At 42.4% G+C, this 23074-nt stretch overlaps 1 protein-coding gene across 1 annotated transcript in view; it reads right to left on the minus strand.

Annotated features, from left to right (window-relative positions):
• Positions 1–23074, minus strand: part of PIGR (polymeric immunoglobulin receptor) — a 32226-nt gene that overhangs the window by 3726 nt on the left and 5426 nt on the right. The window contains exons 2-6 of the mRNA XM_007481294.3: positions 13144–13220; positions 9578–9922; positions 6575–7234; positions 5302–5628; positions 2802–3116 (exon numbers count right to left, since the gene is read on the minus strand). Of these exons, the coding sequence (XP_007481356.2) occupies positions 2802–3116; positions 5302–5628; positions 6575–7234; positions 9578–9922; positions 13144–13183 (1687 nt within the window). The 5' untranslated portion in view covers positions 13184–13220. The remainder of the gene's footprint in view (positions 1–2801; positions 3117–5301; positions 5629–6574; positions 7235–9577; positions 9923–13143; positions 13221–23074) is intronic.

Consider the following 23074-nt stretch of genomic DNA (forward strand, 5'->3'; position numbering starts at 1 on the left):
GCCTTAAAAACCCCAGTGCACATGCAAAACCTATATGAGATTGTTTTCCATAGGAAAGGAAGGAAAGGAGAGAATTTGAGCCTCAAGTTCTTTTTAAAATGCTAGAAACTGTTTTTATATATAATTGAGGAAAAAAATAAAATAAAACAAAAAGGATCCTGGTGGGGAGATCATGAATAGACCCAAGAGATCACTCGGGATCCAACCTCCTCATTTATTGATCTATCTATCTATGTATCTATGTATCTATGTATCTATGTATCTATGTATCTTTGTATCTATTCATCCATTTATTTGTTTGTTTGCTTATTTATTTATCGAAACCCTTACCTTCCATCTTGGAATCAATACTGTGTATTGGCTCCAAGGTGGAAGAGTGGTAAGGGCTAGGCATTGGGGGTCAAGTGACTTGCCCAGGGTCACACAGCTGGGAAGTGTCTGAGTCCACATTTGAATCTAGGACCTCCTGTCTCTAGAACTGGTTCTCAATCCACTGAGCTACCTAGCTGCCCCACCAACCTCCTCATTTTATTGATAGTGAACAAGACTAATAGAAGTTAAGGCCATCTTCAGTAGTTCTTTATTGCCTACATGATATAAATCCCTCAAACTGGTATTTAAGACCTTCCAAGCCGAGTTCCACCCCCTCCTATGTAGTCTTATTTTCTTCTGCTTCTCTAGTCATTCTGCTATGCTCTACCCAAACCAGATTTCTGACCATTCCTCATCTAACGATGCACTCCTACCCTCTCAACCATTCCAGGAGATCATCTTCTCTGGCTAGTACATACTCCTGCCTCATCTTCCCTTGTTAAGTCCCTCCCTTGCCTTAAAAAACCAATTTAGGTGTTATCTCCCCTTGGAAGCCTTCCCTGGTTTCCTCTGACTAGGCAAGATACTTTAGTGAGAGCGTAGATTTATAGCATGATTTCAGTTTGGGAAATGCTTTCATATTTGTTGTTTCATTTTGATAGAATGTAAACTCCTCAAAGACTTGGAATTGTTTTATTTTTTTTCTTTTTTTGGAGGTCAGTTGGAGTTAGGATCCTTTTCAAGTTTTCTCAGAGCTCCTGCCTCCTATCACGTCCTACCTTGGACCATGCTTTCTTAAGCTCATGTTGTTGGCTTTTGCTTGTTTTTTGAAGGAACTATGTTCATTGCATACACAGAGTGTCTTGCACAGGACCAGCTACTTAAGAAATGTTTGCTGGATGCTTGTTAAATGGCTGGTCATATAAAGCAGCAGTGCTCTCTTCTCAATCTACCACACTTGCAGGTAGCCCTCAAAGGATTGACACCCAAGTTTGGGAAAAGACAGCTCAGGAATCAAGAAACCAATCTGGGATCCTTGAGGCCCCTCAGTCAATGTTTTGAGGATTAATTAGTGAGACTTAGAGCAGAGGGATCAGGAATATGGACTTCAAAGGGACCTAGGAGGCCATCTAATCGAACGCTCTCATCTTAAAGATGTGGAAACTGGGACCCAGAGGGGTTAAGTGACTTGCCTGAAAGTTGTGAGGATAACTTTTGCAACTAGACTAAGTGACAGAAGCTAGATTTGAACCCAGGACCTAGGACTCCAAATCCTTCCACAGAGTACCATACATGCTGCCTCTCTGGTAGAAGAGAAGGGAAGACTCTAGCAAAAGAGGAATAAGAAGCTCCCTCCAGCTTGTTTGCAACCGTCTCTCTCCATTAAGGTTTATCTTATGATCATCTTCAAAGTCCCTCTAAGTGTCTTCCTATTCATGTGCTGAAGCCATCCCTTCAAAGTCGATACAAAAATTCTAGGATGCTGCCCTCTGGTGGTAGTTTGGCAATAAACACATTCTTAGAACAGCTCCCTAGGGGAGCCTGGCATATGTGAAGAGAGGTTCAACTTTCCTCTCTGGAATGATTTCAGGGTCATCAGCCAACTGACACACCAGAGACATCAAACCTTAAAGGGCACATTCCTCCCCATCCCCATGCTGCCATGCAGAACATCCCCGTTCATCTCTTAGGGTTGTATATAGAGTAAGGGCTCAGCGTGTTCTTCAGGGTCTTCTAATTCCAGCCTCCTCATAACACAGATGGGAATATGGAAGTCTAGATAGGAAAAGTGGTCTGCCCTAAGTCACCCAGGTCATGAGTTCTGGGGGTGGGATTTGAAGCCATGGCTCCTAATTGCATGTTCAGTACTCTTCTCCTTACACTGATGGCCAAGGACCTCGAATGCAGTGGGTGCATCATAAATGCTGAATGAATGGATGAATAAAAGAGCAAATGAATGAGAGAGAATGCAGGATACATAGCATGAGAAAGAGAGAAACTCAGAGAGAGGGAAAGGGATAGAGACAGAGACTGAGAGAGGAAGGGGGGAGAGAGAGAGAAACGGGGGGGAGAGAAAGAGGGACAGAAAGAGGAGATAGGGAGATAGAAGGAGAGAGAGAGGGAGAGACAGAGGCAGACAGAGAAAAAAGAAAGGGGGGAAGGGAGGAAGAGACAGAGAGAGAAGGAAATAAGGAGAGAGAGAGGAGAGGGAAAGAGAGAGAAGAGGGAGGGAGGGAAAGACAGAGAGGAGAGACAGAGAAGAGAGAGAGAAAGAGAGAGAGAGAGGGAGAGGGAGGAAGAAGGAGGGAGGGAAAGACAGAGAGGAGAGACAGAGAAGAGAGAGAGAAAGAGAGAGAGAGAGGGAGAGGGAGGAAGAAGGAGGGAGGGAGAGAGAAAAAGAAAGAGAGCGAGCAAGAAGTAAGGTGTAAACTCCAGACTAGAATTCAGGAAGTGGCCTGGATGTCTGGATTTTCTTCTACAAGACTTACCCTCTTCCACGGACAGATAGACTGCTGTTGTCTGTCCATAGCGCTGGCCCTGCTTCACCCCACACCAGTACCAGCCTTCATGCTCTCTCCTGACAGAGCTCAGGGTAAGAGAAACAATCTTGCTATTTTGATTGCAGTCTACAAAGGCCATGCTATTACCCCCATCCTGGGTGGACAGGGTCTCACAGCCATGGTTGCTCCATCTGCACCAGTATTTCTCATAGGAATAAAACTTGCAGGGGAAGTGACAGGAGATGTTAAGGGTCTGCCCCAGCTGGGCAATGATGTTCCGTGGTGCTATTAAGAGTGGCTGATCTGGGAACAAAGAAGAAAAAGACAAGGTGATGAAGCGGTGGGGAGGGGAAGGGTGTCATGAGGGTATTTAAGGCCCCTACTGCTCATGACAGAGATAAGGTAAAGAGTGCATCTTATCATATCACCTTTCTACTCAATTAATTCCAGTGATGCTCAAGGACCAAACAGAAAATTTTCTGCTTGACTGTTAAAAAAAAAAAAAAACTTTTACCTCCTCTCTTAGAATGAATACTGTGTATTGGTTCCTTTAAGACAGAAGAGTGGTAAAGGCTAGGCAATGGGGGTTAGGTGACTTGCCTAGGGTCACACAGCAAGGAAGTGTCTGATTCTAGATTTGAATCCAAGACCTCTTGTCACTAGATCTGGCTCTCTGTCCACAGAGCCACCTAGCTTCCCTTTCTGCTTGACTTTTAAAGCCCTTCATAACCTATCTTTCCAAGCTTTTAGTCTGACTACTCTCCATATATGCTGTAATTGCCAGTCTTATAATAGCCAATTTGTCTTGCCAGTAAGACTTTGATGACTCTGGAAGGGAGAGGAGGCTGATGGCTTTGTGTTGCTCTGCCTCATTTCAATTCAGTTTATGAGCAAGTCAAGACTTCACCCCATGATGTTACTGAACCTCTTCAAAAATAAGGATGAACAAGAACAACAAAACAATCCAATGACACTGACCTTTGTGCTATTTCTGAAACACAATGCACCATCTCCAGACTTCCTTCCTTCTTTCTTTGTTTCTTTGTTTCTTTGTTTGTTTCTTTGTTTCTTTCTCTTCCCCCCCCCCCCTTTCTTGAAACTTTTACCTTCTGTCTTAGAATCAATACTGGGTATTGGTTTTAAAGCAGAAGAGTGGTGAGAGCTAGGCAATGGGGGTTAAGTGACTTGCCCAGGGTCACACACCTAGGAAGTGTCTGAGGCCAGATTTGAACCTAAGACCTATCCTCTCTGGGCCTGGCTCTCAATCCCCTGAGCCACCCAGCTTCTCCCTCCCCTCCATTATAACTTTTTAAATCCTTGTTGACTGACTGATAAGTTATCATTTTAATGCTTTCAGGTTAGGATCTGAAGATTTATTTCATTTCAATAGAACATTCATTCCTTAAGGGTTTGGAACTGTTTCAGTTTTTCTTTCTTGGAGGCTAACCTGAATGAAAACCCAGGCTCCTTGTTTTGGCAAAAAGCAACAGGAAGCCAATTTGAGCTGCCCAGGGGACATATTGCCCTGGTGTTTATAGCATAGTATGTGGCACATAACATCGTTAAGTTGTTTCAGTCATGCCCAACTCTTCATGAACCCTTTTGGAGTTTTCTTGGCAAAAATACTAGAGTGGTTTGCCATTTCCTTCTCCAGCTCATTTTGTAGATAAGGAAGCTGAAGTTGAACAGGGTCACACAGATAGTGTCTGAGGCTGGATTGGTACTCAGATCTTCCTGACTCCAGGTCAGGTGCTCTATCCACTCATTGTACTACCTAGCTGCCTGCAGTACACAATAGATTCTTGATAAATTCTCAGACTGAATGATTCTTCCTTACTCCAACCCTATTATGAGGTTTGCTGGAAAGTACTATTATCCTCGTTTTATGAATAAGAAACTGAGGTTCATTAGGAGTTAAACATCATGCCTAAGCTCACACATCTAGTAAGTGGCAGAATCACTATAATTCAGATGAATATAATATATTTAGATGAATTGAGGAAGTCTGGTCAGATTTCACCTCTTTTCCAATCACTGTAGATAAAGCCAGTGGGACTAAAAGAATTGATCCAAATCATGTGTGCATGATTAGTACATTTGAAGGTGCTCTCCTGGCATAACCCTTTCTTTACATCTTACAATCAATGCTACATATTGTTTCCAAAGTAGAAGAGCTATAAGGGCTAGGCAATGGAGGCTAAGTGACTTGACCAGGGTCACACAGCTAGGAAATATATGGATCCAGATTTGAACCCAGGACCTTCCCATCTCCAGACCTGACTCTCAATCCACTCAGTAACCTCGCTGCATCCAATCTGGATTTTTTATTGGAATGCTAATGTAGGGAGACTGGTCAAAATACATGTGGAAGGAGAAATAGTGTGGTGTGAGCATTAGTGCCTAGAGCTCTTCTCCTGTGGCATTGTCCCTGGGACCTGTCAACAAACTCCATGTTAACCTCTCCCCTTGCCCTTGACCCAGCTCTTACCTTCAATGATATCAATCCTCACAGAAGATTTCCTGTTGTGCTCTCCATTGCTGAGACACCAATAGTAGCCTGCATCTTCAGAGGTCAGCTGGTTGAGTAAAACAGTGAAGGTACCATTTTCTGGATGGTCAAACAGAGCCACTCTTCCCTCATAGGCCTCTTCCACCATTCCTGAACTGTCTACCAGCTTAGTGCAGTGGCTGTTGTCCTTCCAGTTGCACCAGTACTTCAGAGTGACACTCTCTTTGGGGTTGTAGTGGCAGGTTACTGACACGGAGCCCCCAGATGGGCCTTTCACCACCAGAGGGCTCTGGGGGACAGTGGTCTCTGAAAGTACAGAGAGAGGTTGACTAGAGGATCTCAGCATGGTCATAATCTTGTATGGACCTAGAGCTTTATTTCCTGTGATCTCAGCTGACATTGTTAGTGTTCTCCCTCTCTTTCCATTGTTTTTCCCTACCCATCCCCAAGCAGAATGAAAACTAGAACAATAACTCCTAGCTCCATTTAACAGAGGATAGAACCGAAGTTGCCCCAAATGATTGAAGAAGCCAGCACCTACCATCTTAACTGTCCTGGGCATTTTCTTTCCCTTTCCTCACCCCATACCCAGATACAGAGACATTTAAAAGTCATAAAATATTGTTATTATTAAGGAAGAAATTTGACTAAGAGGGATGAGAGATATTAAAACTAATCCAGAGAGATAGTCAACTTCCCTGGAGAAATATAGGAGTTAAGATAAGCCTACTTTCTTCACGTCCACCCACAATCTCGTTCTTCTCTATCATCCTCTCACCCTACACAAAAGGGTACAGGAGAGGAAGACATAGTCTATTTTAGAAAGAAGGGAGAGCAACAGGGAAGACTTCAGTGGTCCCTGTTATGGTTCTAGGATTCTCAGATTCATCCCTTTGATGTTTTCTGACTTTGGGAATGGGGAGAACCTGGACCACTGAAATCCCCAATAATTTACAAGGTATGTTTTTACCAGTGATTTTCCTCCTCTATTTTCAAAATTTTTACAACTTTGAAGGAGTACCAAAGCAGGAAGGCTGAAATCTTCTCTTGGCCTCCCCCTTATCCAATTGTTTGTGGTGGGGTTATTAAGCAGAGAAAAGGGAGAGGCCCTTGACTGGAAGTCCCCTGAAGAAAGGGCCCAAACATGCTGTCTTGGGTTCTGGAAATTCCAGACATTGGAGCATAGAAGGCTGAAGAGAATTATTATTTGTCTGATCTCTTCCCCCTCTGCCTCAACTCTCCCATGTCTCACCTTCAGAGACAAAGAGCCGTAGAGCTCGGACCAGCGCATCTTCAGATGGCTGACCATCTTTCTGGGCACCACAGTGGTAAAGACCTGCATCCTCTTTTCTCACTTGAGTGAGCATAATGTTGAAGGATCCAGGCTCATCTATAGGGGTGAATAGGATCCTTCCAAGAGTGGCATTATTTATAAATCCCTTGCTGTTGAGGACCAAGTCACAGGTCTCATCTGCCTTCACCCTGCATAGAAACTTAGGCAAGCTTGCCACCGTGCTTCCCAGGGCACAGTTCAAGATCACTGACCCCCTTTGCTCAGCATAAAACAGCTTGGGTTCAAGCTTCAGCAATTGTATATCAAACTTCCTCTGGATTCCAGCGGTACTGTCTTCCCCAACCCCACAGATATACATCCCAACATCGCGTTTCCGGAACTGGTTGATGATGACCACAAAGACTTTGCTGGAAGTACCACTGATCCTAAAGCGGACTCTGCCTGTGTAGTCAGGGCCCACTTGATTCTGAGAATCAATGACCAGTTCACAGTTCTTGCCATCCTTCTTGCATAAGAATTTCTTGTCCTGTAAATTCTGTTGTTGGAAAGGGCAGTTGATAGACACTGTTTTACCTACTTCGGTGACAATGACCTCCGTGTTGTTAGGGAGATTGGGACCTGTAGGATAGAATGGGTAAGGGACCCGGGAAGAATAAGAGAAGAGAATAAGTGCCCAACAAAATCCTGGTACCAATCTTTTCCTCACCTCCCCAAAGAATTCTAGAGTTTGAGAGTGGGAAAGAACTTCAGAGATCATCTAGTCCAACTCTTAGTCAAAGCATTATTCCCCCCATTACATTCTCAGTAAACCTATGGCTGGGGACCTCCAGTGACTAGGAACTCTAGTCTTTCCCTAGCTGCTGACTCTTTTTTTTGGTACTAAAAAACCCAACAAAAATACTGAGGGCTTACCTATCTTTTTCTTTTTTTTAAACCCTTACCTTCTATCTTAGAACCAATGCTGTGTATTGGTTCTAAAGCAGAAGAGTGGTAAGGGCTATGCAAGGGGAGTTAAGTGACTTTCCCAGGGTCACACAGCTAGAAAATATCTAAGGTCAGATTTGAATCTGAGACCTCCTGTCTCCAGGCCTGGCTCTCTATCCACTGAGCCACCTAGGTGCCCTGGGCTTACTTAGGCTAAAAAAGTTTTCATCTGACCTTTCCATCTCCTCAAACTATTGATTTAAATATGTCCTACAAAAAGTTGTCTTCACTTATTAATTCAATTTGTCCCCCATTCATTCACCCTTCAACCCCTAGCAGTCTGGCTTCTAATCCCACTACTCTATAGAAAGTACAGTTTTAAAGGTTGCCCCGAGTCTTACCACTGCTACATGGAATCCCAAGATTTAGGCCAGAAGGATCCTAAGAGACCATCTAGTTGGACCCCCTCATTTTACAGCTAAAGAGCCTGACTGTCAAAGGCAAAGTGATTTGCCAAAGTCACTCTGGTAGAACTGAAATTCTAACTTAGCCCTTCTGATTCTAATTCCAATAGTCTTTCTTTAAAAACAAAACAAAAACAGTCTTTATCTTCTGTCTTAGAATCAATATTATGTATTGGTTCCAAGGCAGTAGAGTGATAAGGGCTAGGCAATTTGAATTAAATGACTTGCCCAGGGCCACACATGTAGGAAGTGTCTGAGGTCACATTTGAATCCAGGACCTCTCATTTCCAGGCCTTGCTCTTTATTTCCACTGAGCCATCTTGCTGCCCCACCTCCCATATTCTTACACTCTTAAGTACTTGTGCAGCTGAATTTTGAGCCCATATGGAAGATATTTATGAATATTAAAATTCATCTTATTAACTTCAACCACTGTTCTAGTTTGTTGAGATGGGTTGGGGGTATTGAGGAATCCTTCTATCAATCAACATATTAACCATCTCTCTCAGCTTCATATTACCCAGAAATTCAGTTAATATATAACTGGTAGCTGGGAAGGATAACATAACCTTCTCTAGACCATAATGTAATCAAGTCTAGCCTAAGTGTTTCCACATTGGACAGACCCCAAGTTAGATTCTAAAATAGGCAACGTTTGTCTTTGAGTCTCCTATAACCTTTCTTCCAGGTCCTTCACCTCCTCAGACTTCTTATAATATCCTCAGTCTTTTGTTTGAGCTTTCTAGCTTAGTTTGCCCTCTGTAGCAATGTTCTGAGCTCCAGTCTTTCCTCTTACCATCCCAATCCAAACTGTCCTATTCTGTACCCTATCATTGGCCTCCTTAATCTCTCCTTGGGAACCAATGATTGAAGCTAATGATTGACAATGTGAACTATGTGACATGTGGAATTTACTAGGGTCTTCTGGGCATACTAGACTTTAAGGCGAAATATTAAGGAAACTGTTTAATCCCTTTCTTGAAGTCTCACAGACAATTAGAATGGAAATTCAGATTTATTAAGCTCTTAGATCAAGATGAAGTAGGGGAGATAAGTGTTCTCATTCCCTCTTTATAGATGAAGTCACTGAGGCAATGAGAGATTAAGATCTGCACAGTATCAGAGCCAAATCTTTTGACTTAAGTGATACATGTTCTCTCATTATTTCAAGATGCCTTCATAAGACAAGAACAAAGCTCATAGAACCCTGATGCTCCCAGTCCCAGAGGCTGTGGAAATCCAAAGGAGAGGCAACAAGAAGGAGAGAGATACTATTCTAAACTATTTCAAGCCAATGAGACTGTACATTAGTCACAAGGGCCTGAAAGAAAACTAGAGAGACTATTTTGTCCAAACCTTTGTGTCTAGCCATGATCATACCTGACCCACCCTTGGCCCTTTTTTTTAGAGATCTCTTTGAAGGAGATTCCAAGGCTATCCTGAGGAAAACAACCATGATAGTGTCTTACATACCTTGTTCTCTGGAAGTGTTTTTACTTGTTTTTCACCTAACTTTATCCTATAAATTAGTTCCCCTGTCCTCTGACCTAGAAGCAGAAATCTTGGTGCTTACCCTGCTGCACCTCCAAGGTGATGTCAAAGGACAAACCCCGACCAATCATGCCCACACCACACTTGTAGGGTCCAGAGTCCTCTGGTACCAGTTGTGAAATCTGTATTAAAAAGGTGCCATTCTTTGGGAAATCGGTGAGATTAGCTCTCCCAGTAAATCTCTCCGAGACATAACCATTTGAGGAGACTATGGTTTCACAGGAGCCCCTTGAATTCCGAAGACAGAAATATTTGCGGTCATGCTTATTGACTGAAGTCTTTGGATAGAAGCAGTTGATGGAGACAGACCCGCCTTGTGTCCCAATCACCTGTTCAGGGCCAAATATTGGACTCTTCATAGAAACCACTGTAGGGAAAAGGGAAAGGACCATGAAATGTGAAGTTTAAGTCTGGTGGCCACCACCAGAAATCAAACCAACATACCTTCCTGATGAATGAGAAGTAAACTTTAATTTTTCATGGATATATAATCCACAGCCTATACCAGTCTATATCCATGTGAAATGATTAACTAATAACAGCTGTCAAAAATAAGACTAGTGTTAAAATTAAATTATATTTCTACTAATAAAAGCATTATATTTTATGAGGTTTAATAAGGATTATTAGAAATCAAGGAATAAATAAGATACAAAGTAATAACTCACGTGCCCATGGCTGATTAGTCAATTTAAAAATCCCTGCTCTTAGCTTACTTACTACATCTTTGCAAAAAGCAGGAGGGAAGAGAGAGAGGTAGGTGTTACTGACAGTTAAAATACTAATTGTGATCTCGCCTAGGTGGAGGCTTAGATGATATTATAGGGAATTCTGGGAAATACCAAGGACTTCTAGGGATTGAAGTCTAGGGTTCAAAATCTTCATTTTAACCCTTCTCCCCCCCCCCCCCCCCGAGGCCCGAGGCCCAAGGAAGACTAGTCTCTCCAATGGGTCTCATAAACATACCAGCCAGGAAATTACAATAATTTGAGGATATGAGGAAAAGAGAACAAAACCAAAGATTGCTAGGTGCATTGACGAAAAGCCAGTTAGGGGGCAGTCTCCTTTGGCATAAAAGTATACATAAAAAACAAATGCATTCAAACCCCACACAGTTCAAATCACATCATCGCAAAGTTCACTCTGGATCTTCTGTGCAGCGTGTTGTCGGTGGAGGCATCTTCATGGCGTCTTCTCCAAACAGTTCATTTTCTGGATTTGGAGAGGTAGCAAGTTTCTTAACCTAACATTACTCTCTCAAAAGGAATTAAAACTTTGCAATTTAAAATAATAATAATTATATATTTCCCCCCCTTGAAGAAGGTGATTGAAAAACACAGGGATCATTTAGGGATGCATGGCTGAGCTATGAAGTATATGAATCAATTGGCAAGAGAAATAAAAGAAAACATAAAAAAAATCCAAATAAAAACAATTTCTGGATGAAATATAAACTATCAAAGTCTTATGTGTAAAAATTCTAAGTAAAGGAAAAATAAATCTATAATAGATCCTTGAATCAGGGCCCAATTAAAATGATATAAGCATTTACCCAATCAGTAGCCAGGACTACAGAAAGTTGCCACATTATGAAAGGCAGAAAAGGGACTAGATTTATATTTTGATAGGGAAGTGTCATTCCCTGGTCTGATTTTACCTTCATTCTCAGGGATAGAGGGAGCCAGGATGATAGCCAAACGTTGGTACTTGTCTGTAAGTATTTTCATGAAGAATGTGGATACAAGGAAGGTCTAAGAAATTGGCTTTTGTCAATGTTCCCAGCAAAACATTGATTTTGATGTCTCTTTCTTCTATTTCCCCTTATCTCTAACTATTGTAGTTTTCCTCTTAGAGGCTAAAATTTTGTATACACCTGCAGTTAGAAATTTTGGGGGGACAGGACACTTATGTTTAGTGATCAATTCGGGAGACTAGTCCCCTGGGCTGTCCTAAACCAAGCTTGGAGCCACCATTGGCACATGTGAGATGCAGGAAGTAAGGTAGAGAATGGCCTTTGGAGTTCTCCTCACTTTCTGTGGAGAGGGCTAGATGCCAGTTTGATCCTGGAGCTCGAGCTTGGAGGAGCCCCGCAGACAGTTTTCCTTCAATCGGTTACGTGAGTGAAAAGGACTGGCTCCCCTTTCCCTTGGTTCTCCAAGGCCTTAAACTCCTGCCTGGCTCAGTCTGAGCCAGAGCGATTTTGAGTTAACTCCTTTCCCTCTCTCCCTCTCTCTCTCTTAATTTCTTCCTCCTATTGTAATTAAATCACCATAAAACTCCATTCTGACTTGAGTGTTTCATTTAGGATTTTATAAATTAAATTCTTGGTGACCAAATAATTATTGCATTCAGTCTCAACCACAAATTTAACATTTATACTAGTACCCTTTGAATGCATCATGTTTGAACTTTTCCCAGCACTTCATTCTTTATTATTGCATTTCATCCTTAGAAAATCATTGCCTGCTAGATAAGGCAGATTAACCTCATTTCACAGATGAGTACACCAAGACCCCTAAAGAACAACTAACTTGCCAGGACTACAAAGGTGGTAGAATTAGAACTCTTGTCTCATAGAATTCCCCATTCTCTTCAAGACTCAACTCAAGCACCACCTTCTACATGAAATCTTTCCTTTGGTTTTTATGCTATTTTTATTTTCTGTTCCAAATTCTCTCTCTCCCTCTGCTCTCTTTCCTACCCATTGTGAAAGCAAGAGATAGGATACCCATTTTACCATATATGATATGAAGTCATACAATACATATTTCCACATTAGCCTACATGAGACCTTGCCTCCCTTTGCCAAATATTCAAATATTCTCTAACAGCCTCTCTTGATTTAACTATGTAATTATTGAATCTATATTTATGTATCTACATGCTAACTTCTCTGATAGAATATAATTTTCTTTTCTTTTCTTTTTTTTTTAAATAACCCTCATCTTCCATCTTAGAATGGCAGAAGAAAGGGCTAGGCAATGGGGGTTAAGTGAGTTGACCAGAGTCACATAGCTGGGAAGTGTCTGAGGCCACATTTGAACCCAGGACCTCCCATTTCCAGGCCTGACTCTAAATCCAATGAGCCCCTTGGCTGCCCTCAGAATAGAATTTTTTTGAGAGTTCAGATTGTTTCATGTTCTGCCTTTGTATCCCCAGTACAGAGCACAGGGTCTGGCACAGAGTAAGTGCTTAATAAATCATTGTTAATTAGAATGGTCGACTGACTACTAGCTAGCCTAGTCTCCTAACTCCCAGCTAGGCCCCTTCTCTAGACTCAGTGGCTTTGGAACTCAGTGATTTGGGTCCCTGTTCTGTACCGGAGCACTCTGATCTGCAGCTCCACACGCCTATTTCCACTCCTCACTCCCCATATCAAACCCTCTAAAGAACTTTGTGAACTCCATGATTTATTTATGTAACATCCACCTCAGGTATGACGTTTATGACACAAGGGGAGGATAAAAGTGGCTTTTCCATATCTCCCCAATATGGCAGATCAGTGATTTGACACGAAGTGTCCAATTTCAAGGTTGGAAGGGAAGTGTGGCCAGGACAAGGGGGTAGGGAGAGGCTCCCCATACTCACCAGGGAGGAGAGCAAGCAGGCAGGCAAGGAAGAAAGCCATTGCAGCTGCCACTGAGAGTTCTCTTTTGACCTGGAACCTGGAAGACAATTATTCCAAGAATAGGAAATGCTCTTGTTCTAAAGATCTCTGTGGAAGGAATGAGGGTTTTGGAGGATGTCAGGAGTGTTTCTGTGGTAACATACTTATTTCCTTCCAAACCTCCACTTAAGGAAGGCTCCCAGGGCAGTCATCTCTTCCTTTTCCCTCTCTCCCACTCTACACTGACTTCCCACATTAGATTAAGTTCTCTAAGGACAGAGACTCTCTTCCCTTTTTCTTATTTGTATCCCCAAAATTTAGCACAGTGATTGGCACATAATAGGTACTTAATAAATGTTTATTGACTGTTACAAATAACTTCAGATTTCTGTATCACCTTTTTCATGGAGGTTTTAAATCACTTCATATAACATATGGGTTGCTATTTAATTATCTGGATTTTGATATGAGGGTACAAGCTTTACCCTAACACCCCAGATTGTGGACCAAGTCAAAGAATACATAAAAGACTCATTTTTCCTTGCATTCCTATGGTGTTAAAAGGGAAGGTGACTTTGAGCCCCTCTGGCCTCTCCCTTCATTTTTTTTTAATCCTTACCTTCCATTTTGGAATCAAGACTGTGTATTGGTTCTAAGGCAGAAGAGTGGTAAGGGCCAGGCAATGGGGGTCAAGTGACTTGCTCAAGGTTACACAGCTGGGAAGTGTCTGAGGTCAGATTTGAACCCAGGACCTCCTGTCTCTAGGCCTGGCTTTCAATCCACTGGGCTACTCAGTTGCCCCCTCTCCCTTTATTCTTGATGACCACAGATAGGCACCTCCCAACTTGCTCCTGATAAGCATCTATTTTATATCCCAGATATCTGATTATCCTCTAAACTGGACAGTTTACCCCCTTTTAAGTTTGAGGCATAGGACATAATCATGTGACCCATCTCAGGTTCCAGAGACTCAGTGACATGCCATCATCATCCTTTCTCTAGTCACATAGGCCCTGTGCCCCATATCCTCGGGGAGGCAGTGTTCCACCTGGATATTGTCTTCTGACCTTTCAACATGACTTCCAAATGAATAAATTTCTCTCTTTTTTTTCTTCAAGCTAGTTATTGGAGTCTGTCATTCTTGACAAGGGCAACCTGTCCAGATCCAAGGTTTTACCTTAAAACTCTCCCACAATAATTCCAATCATATCTGACTCTTTGTGACCCCATTAGGGATTTTCTTAGCAAAGATACTGGAGTGGCTTGCCATTTCCTTCTCCTACGCATTATACAGATGGGGAAATAGACAGAGATTAAAATACTTGCCCAAGGACACACAGCTAGTGTCTGAGGCCAAATATAAATGCCAGTCATTCTGATTACAACACTCTAACCACTGGGATTTTTCCTTTAGCCATGGTATAGAAGAAAGTCTTTTGCATTTTGAATTAGAAGACCTGGGTTCAAATTCCATCTTTGTTATTCTTTATGTCCTTGGACAAATTATTTTCTATCTCTAAGCCTCAGTTTCCTCATCTGTAAAATTAGATTGACCTAGATGATTTATCAGGTCCCTTCTTGCTCTATACCTATAAACTTCTCTTCCACAGTTGATTCAAGGGCCAGGTGTGTGGGACTAGTCACTGATGGTCCATTACTACACCAGAAAGAGAATTAGAACTCAAACCCAGCTCATCTTCTCTGTTCCCTTTAGCTTCAGATTGCCAGCGCGGAGAAGAAACAGGTAATTCCATGGACTTTGCCTTGATTCAGACTTGGGGAATAGCTTGCTAAGGATAAAAAACTTTGGTGGGGGGTGGGGGAAGGAGTGTTGCGAAGGAGGAAGGTAGATCAGGTTTACCTTTAGTAATGGGTGCCTTATAAAGATAGATTGTTAAGGTATGGTGAAAACAGAAGGGGAGAGGAAGGGAGGACCCAAACCAGGAAGAAGTAAACAATCTCCTTGGCATTGCCTCCTGGCTCCCTCTAGATGAGGAGCCCTGCCTGACCCTCCCAGGCCTGGGACTGGCCATCAGCAAATAGAAATGTTCTTCATCTTAATTTTTTCCCCCTTAGGGGATTTCCCATCCAGGAAACATTTTATTTCCTTGTTGAGATAAAGATCTCCTTTTTCTAGAGAAGGGGACTGGGAAGAACAAAAGTGCCTGGAGTGGCTCCTCTCACACTAATTACACCAGATAATTGATCTCAAACTCTTTGCACTAGTACAATGATTAACTTCTAGTTTAGGAAGGCTAGGAAAGTACTTGCATAACAAAAAGAGGTGGGTGGGGTGAGATTTACCCAATCCTGGGCAACCTGGGAGTGAGATCATTTTCCATCTAGAACAGCTGGAGCAGCTCCTGCTAGACCCCCATGCCTATCCGTTAGAACCCCTGGCATTCATTGCCTTTCCCCACCAAATTTGGAGATGGGACACCTCCCAGGGGAGCTGGGAAAATTAATCTGTAATGGTTTCAGTGAGGAGTTGAGGGAGGGAGAGCCAATTACAAAGTAACCAAGGAACCACCCTTTGAATGCAACATTTCAGTCAACAAGTGAACAAAAATATTTTTTAGATTGCAAATCTGATGTGATTTTCCCCATGCCCTCCACCTCTTAAATTATCCTCCTAATATTCCAGCAAGGCTGGACCTGGGTTGCTAAGCAATCATTGTAGGGGAGGAGTGACGGAGGATCCAGGTACAGAGGTTCATCTACTTCTAGGCTGGTGTAGTCACAATCAATTAAGCCAACAAGCACTTAAGCTTACCCTTTTTTACAAGTTTTAAACCATGGGTCCCCAAACTTTTTTCACAGGGGTTCAGTTCACTGTCCCTCAGTCCATTGGAGGGCCGGACTATATAAAAAAACAAAAAAACAAAACTAGGAACAACTGTATACTGCTGTCTGGGATAGTGGAGGCTGCAGTGCTGGCTGTGATGGGCCTGTCAAACCTTGCACAGGCCCATCACTGCCACCACTATACGGGGCAGCAGTACACACAGTGTGGAATCCCCTCCCCCAGATCGCCACTCACCATGCTGAAGTCTTCCATTGTGCAGCTACATAATCCTTTGTGTGGCGCCTCGTTCTCCTTCAGTTACTCTCAGAACAAGGCGCCTCCCAAAGGATTATGTCACTGGAAGTAGTACTATATGTGAGTGCAGCTTCAATTTGCAGCACCCCCACATACAGTTCTCCTCTCACTGACCACCAATGAAAGAGGTGCCCCTTCCAGAAGTGGGTGGGGGTTGGATAAATGGCCTCATGGGGCTACATGTGGCCCTCAGGTGGTAGTTTGGGGACCCCTGTTTTAAACCCTTATCTTCCATCTTAGAATCAATACTATGTATTGGTTCCAAGGCAGAAGAGTGGTAAGGGAGAGGCAATTGGGGTTAAGCGATGCAGCTAGGAAGTGTCTGAGGTCACATTTGAACCCAGAACCCCCTATCTCCAGCCCTGGCTCTCAATCCACTGAGCCACCCAGATGTCCCCCTAAACTCACTCTTACAATGTGCCAGGTGCTGTGATTAGAATTAGATAGTCCAACTCTTCTTGAATAAAGCATTGAGTTGATTCTGTGTGCTTTAGGCCTTATGCAACACCTTTTGCTTGGGACGGGGAACCTAGGTGCAAATGTCATGTCTCCCCCAGTTGAAGGTTTACTCTTTAGGGAGAGGGACTGCTTTTGCTTTTGTCTTTGTACCACCCCACTTCCCCTGGCCCTAGCACAGTGCCTGGCACCTTGGAGATACTTTATAAATACTTGTAGATTGACTGATCTGACTGTTCACAACCAGAAGGGCAAGTCAGCCCTGGTGAAATGTCAGTAGGGGGGCCACATTATCCTAGTCTTAGGAGACAAGGCACCCAGCCCCATCTGGAGAAGGTCCTAACTTCCATCACTCCTTGTCACAATTCCCAAATTACTGGCTCAGACAGTGGCTCTATTTGACACTGTGGCCAGGTGGGACCCAAGTCTCAGGAAATGTTCTGCATTTTAACAGAGAGCTTCCCCAGGCAATATGAATCTGCAAACTGGGAGAAATCTGGGGATAAGAACTTGGGGAAGCTGAGCACAGGGAGGTAGAAGATCTGGAGAAGGGAAGGTGGCTATGTTCACTTGGACACACACACACACACACTCTCAATCTCTCTCTCCTCTCTCTCTCCCTCTCCCTCTCTCCCCCCCTTTCTCTGTCTCAATCTTCCTCTCTACCTCCCTCCCTTTCTCTCTCTCTCACTCACTCTCTCTTCCTCTCTCAATTTCTCTCTCAATCTCTCTCCCCCTTTCTCTCAATATCCCTCTCTCCTTCCTTCCTTCTTTCTTTCTCTTTCTCCTCTCCCCCTCTCTGTCTCAAGCTCCCTCTCTACCTCACTCTTTTTCTTTCTCACTAACTCTCTCTTTCTCTCTCAATCTCTCTCTCTCCCCTTTCTCTCAACATCCCTCTCTCCTTCCTTCTTTCTCTCTCTCTCCCTCTCTCTCTCTTCCTTCCCCCCACACACAATGACTCCCTACTTATTTTAGCTTACTAGAATGTTTGTGTTATTTCATTAATCATAGTTATAGAGCTGGCCTCAAAGGTTATCTCGTCCAAACAACCCCCTTTTGTTTTAAAGGCAATTGGGATTAAGTAATTTACCCAGGGTCACACAGCTAAGAAGTGTCTGAGATAAAATTTGAACCCAGGATCATCTGTCTCCAGGCCTTCATCTCTATCCACTGAGTTATGTAGACATCCTCAAACCCCTCATCTTACAGATAAAGAAATTAAGTTAAATGACTTGCCCAATGTCACATAGGTAGGACCAGGCAGAGTCAATTCAAACTCAGGATCTCTAACTCCAAATCTAATACCCTTTTCATTATACCACCCTGACAGCCCATATTGCTAAATTTATGGCTCCTAGGATCAGATTACTGTCAGATGAGGAGGTATACTGCTACTTACTACACTGAGGAAGATGGGAAGATGAAGGATAGGGTTGTGAAGGCCAGGAACCTGACAAAGAAGGAAATATGTCTAATAAGAAAGTAAACTAAGAATGGGGTGTCAGGATACCTGCTAGCTGTCCTGCTTTGCCATTGATGTGGTACAGTTTTCCTGAACCCTCAGTTTCCTCAACTGGCAAATGAGGATAAAAATTCTTACCCCCCAAAATCAAAGTGCCTACCTCACTTCAAGAGATTATGAATATGACAGCAGTTTGAAAGCTTAATGTAACATTGGGACTGAGGGATGCCTGGGTACACTGACTCTAACACTGTAAGAGAATAGAGTATTGGGGCCTCACTGAATCATCCATAACCCCCTTGGGATTCAAAGAATGTATTTGAAAGATGACTACAGCCAGTGACCTGAGGATGGAAGTTTTCTCTGGAAATCTCAACTAGCCAGGGTTAGTTTCATTTTTAGAAGACTGACCACATCTAGAAGAGCCACTTCACATGCCCATTTATTCCTCCTCCTCCCCTTTTCAAGTAAAAGGAGTTCTTTATCTCAGCAAAGTGCTTACGTGACTGCTTTTTTAGGCTGATAGTATGGCAGGATTTTCAAGCCTGGGACCCAGGAGTCCTTGTGTGTGAAGGAAAAGAGAAGATTGGTTGTGTCGGGGTTAAGGAGAAGGTATGGGCAGCCTAAGACTCTACCCCTATAAGAAGCAAAGATAGTCATGTAGTTGATTAGAATTCTGTCACTGTCACGCATGTCTTCCCAGTGTAGAATCAGGATATAGTCTCAGACACTGAAAGGCCACATGTTAAGATGGTCAGAGGTCCAAAGTTAGGGCCAGAGCATCTAGTTTGAAATCTTGGCTTTACTATTTACTATTTGTTTGAAAATTAATTTGTCTCCTTGGGCCTCAGTTTCTTCATCTCTTCAATGAGGAGATTGCACTAGGTCTAGCGTTCTTAAGCTAGGACATGTGAATGTGTTTTTTAAAAAATATTTGTGTTGCATGCCTGCAATCTCTTGCTAGGGCAGTTAGGTGACACAAGTGGATAGAATATGGGACTCTGGAGTCAAGAAGACTCATCTTTACTAGGAGAACATTGTACAAAGAGACTGATACACTGTGGTACAATCGAATGTAATGGACTTCTCCATTAGTGGCAATGCAGTGACCCTGAACAACCTGGAGGGATTTATAAGAAAGAACACTATCCACATTCAGAGGAAAAACTGTGGGATTAGAAACACAGAAGAAAAACAACTGCTTGACTATATGGATCAAGGGGGATATGATTGGGGATATAGACTCTAACTGATCATCCTAGTACAAACATAAACAACATGGAAATAAGTTCTGATCAAGGACACATGTAAAACTCAGTGGAATTGCATGCCAGCTACGGGAAGGGGTGGGTGGGAGGGGAGGGAAAAATATGATTCTTGTAACCAAGGAATAATGTTCTAAATTGACTAAACAAAATGTTCCAAAAATAAAAATAAAAATAATCAATTAATCTGAATCCCTCCCCGCCAAAAAAGAAGAAGACTCATCTTTCTGAGTTCAAATTTGGGCTCAAATATTTAGTAGCTGGGTGACCCTGGACAAGTCACTTAACTTTGTCTTAGTTTCTTCATCTGTAAAATGAGCTGGAAAAGGAAATGGCAAACCACTCTAGTGTCTTTGCTAAGAAAACCCTAAACGGGGTCGTGAAGAGTTAAGCAGGACTGAAAATGGCTCATAAAAAACAATTCCCTGTTACTTCAAAACCTTGTGGACAGGACTAAAACTAATAAGTACCCCAAAATGTCTGCCATCGATATGATGAGCCCCCAGTATTGACTGGGGGGAGTGGATGGAGGGACCAACCAGTCCAAAGAGGATGAGATTGACCTGGGTTAGATACAAAAGGAGTAGGTCAAAGCTTCTCTGCCTCAAAAGTGGAATCGGAGCCTCTAGTGGACTTTGGTGAGATATGGAGACCCCATCTCCAAAAGATAAATAAGCAAAGAAAGAAAGATACAAATAAATATTTTTTAACAATTTCAAAAGAATTGATTCCTTGTATAATTCCATGTAACTCATTTTATACATTTAAAACGTTTTGAAAAGGGGTTTGCAAGTTTTACTAAATTGCTAATTTATGACCAAAAAAAAAAGGTAGGTGATCGCTAAGGACTGGCATGGCATCAGGATATAGTTGAAATAAACCTGGTTTAGCATCTCCTTTCAGAGTAAAAACTGATGGAATCTGAATGCAGAGCAAAACATATTGCATTTTACTTTCTTTCTTCTTTTTTCTTTTGTGTTTGAGATCTTTAACAAAATGACTAACAAGGAAAAATGTTTTACATGATTGCTCATTTATTAGATTGCTTACTGTCTTAGGAAGAGGGCAGGGTTCAAGGGGGATAAAGGAGGGAGGATGGGAAGAAAGAAAAGAATTTGGAACTCAAATAGTTTTGTTTTGTTTTTTTAAAACCCTTACCTTCCGTCTTGGAGTCAATACTGTGTGTTGGCTCCAAGGCAGAAGAGTGGTAAGGGCTAGGCAATGGGGGTCAAGTGACTTGCCCAGGGTCACACAGCTAGGAAGTGGCTGAGGTCAGATTTGAACCTAGGACCTCTCATCTCTAGGCCTGGCTCTCAATCCACTGAGCTACCCAGCTGCCCCCTCAAATAGTTTTTAAATGAATATTTTAAAATTTATTTTTATATATAATTAGGAAAAAGGAAATATTATAAAAGAAGGAAAAAAGAAAAGAAAGGAAGAAAGGAAGGAAAGAAGAAAAGAAAGAAAAAGGAAGGAAGGAAGAAAAGAAAGGAAGAAAGAAAAAAGGAAGGAAGGAAGAAAGGAAGGAAGGAAGGAAGGAAAGAAGGAAGGAAGGAAGGAAGGAAGGAAGGAAGGAAGGAAGGAAGGAAGGAAGGAAGGAAGGAAGGAAGGAAGGAAGGAAGGAAGGAAAAACTCTGGCTTAGGAGTTGGACTGGATGACTTCTGGAGTCTTTTGTAGCTCAAGATCTTTCTTACTCTAAATTCTAGAGTCTAAATTTGGGATCTTGGAACAAGGATTCCCATTCCTCTTAGCCAAGGGAGGGAAGACTCAGAATCTTTGACTTTGGAGAATCATTTTCTAGATTCCACATCAGCACTCATGGACTGGCAAGGGCTTTCTTACTCATTTATGAATAGGAAGAAAGGTTTGAAATGTAATGTAGGACCAGTAGCCCCTGCACCTATGAGTGGCACTTATGAGGGAGATTAAGGAAGTTTATGTAGTTTATGTTACCCTATTCCTAGAGTCTCAACAGGTTCCAGGAAATAGAAAGTATGAGGAGGATAAGGTTCTCCACAAGAAAGAGGTGAAATAAAGTGAGATAAGGACATCTCCTTGGTGAGCCAGGACCAGGTTACTACTGTCACAGGACCAAAAAGGCAGCCTTTGGAGAACTTTCCCCTCCAGAGGACTAGAAAGGAGTCCCTTGGATTTCCATACAGGGTTGTTTTTTTTTTGTTTGTTTTTTGTTTTTAACAGAGACCTAAGAATATCTGACTTGAATGTAACTGAGCTGGGACTCAAATTCAGATCCTTTGATAACAAAATAGCACTTTTCTATTATACCTGCTGGGTGACCCTGGAAAACTGCCTTGACTTCTTGGTAGCCCTACGTAACCCTCTAAAAGTTTGTTAGACTTGATTTTGTGATCTGTATTACTAGAAAGAGCTTCTACTTTAGGGCTAATCTCTACATCTCCAAGGAAAAGGGGAAGGGAGGGAAGGTAATAAACATTTTTATAGTGCCTATTGTATGCCAGGCACTGGTACTAAGTTCTTTTAGAAGTATTTAATTTGATCTTAATGACAGACCTGCAAAATAGGTGTCATAATTCTCTCTATTTTTTAGTTAAGGAAACTGAGGGAAATAGATCTTAAGTGATTTGCTCAAGATCACGTAGTTAGTAAGTATCTGAGGCTGGGCTTGAACTCAGGTTTTCCTGGTTCCAGGCCTAGACCTCTTTCTACTGTGCCACCAGTTGCCTCTAGTATGCAAAATTACATGTGCTATATGATTATTTATACAATGTGTATATAGTTACATGTATATATACATACATGTATATGAATATGTGGAGAGAGTGAGGAGACAGATTAAGAGAGTGTTAGAGAGAAAGAGAAAGAGTTGAAGAGAATGAGAGAGATAAAGAGTAAGAAGTAGTGAAATTTTGAGAGGGAGAGAGAGGAAAAGGAAAGGAGAGAGACAGAGATGAAGACAGAGAGGCAGAGACAGAGAGGAAGAGACAGAAAGAGAAAGACAGACAGAGAGAGATGGAGAGAAACAGAGACAGAGACAGACAGAGAGAGAGAGAGAGAGAGAGAGAGAGAGAGAGAGAGAGAGAGAGAGGGAGAGAGAGAGAGAGAGAAATGGACAGAAACAGAAAGACAGATAGGGAGATGTAGCGAGGCAGAGGAAAACAGAGATGAGGAGAGAGAGAAAGAAACAGACAGAGGCAGAGAGAGAGGAAGACAGTCCGATGGAGAGGGAGGGAGAGAGAAAGAGGGGAGGGGAGATTGAGAGAAAATGAGTTTTCGGACAATTGGGACTGTTTTATTCTCTCCAGGTATACCCCTTCTGCCTAGCTCAGTGCTGACCACAGTAGGTGCTAATAAATGCTACTTGATATAAAGTACTTTCTGATTACCCAGTACTTTATATGCTTTGGCTCATTTTATTAAGTGGAGAAAAGATAGAGGATCCTCTAGAGTATCAGACTCAAATCTGACCCAGTCTTTTTCCCATTATGCCACACTGCTGTTTTCAATCAGGAATATAACCCAAGCCCCAGTCTCAGAGGAAGAATCAGCCCCTCCTGGCCCTTCTCTATATGGAAACACTTAGATAATGAGCAGATGACAGCAGACTGGACCTTGGAGAGGGTCTAGCCCAATGGCCTCAGTTTCCAGA

Source organism: Monodelphis domestica, chromosome 2 (genome assembly GCF_027887165.1).
Source record: "Monodelphis domestica isolate mMonDom1 chromosome 2, mMonDom1.pri, whole genome shotgun sequence".
Classification (NCBI taxonomy): Eukaryota; Metazoa; Chordata; class Mammalia; order Didelphimorphia; family Didelphidae; genus Monodelphis; species Monodelphis domestica.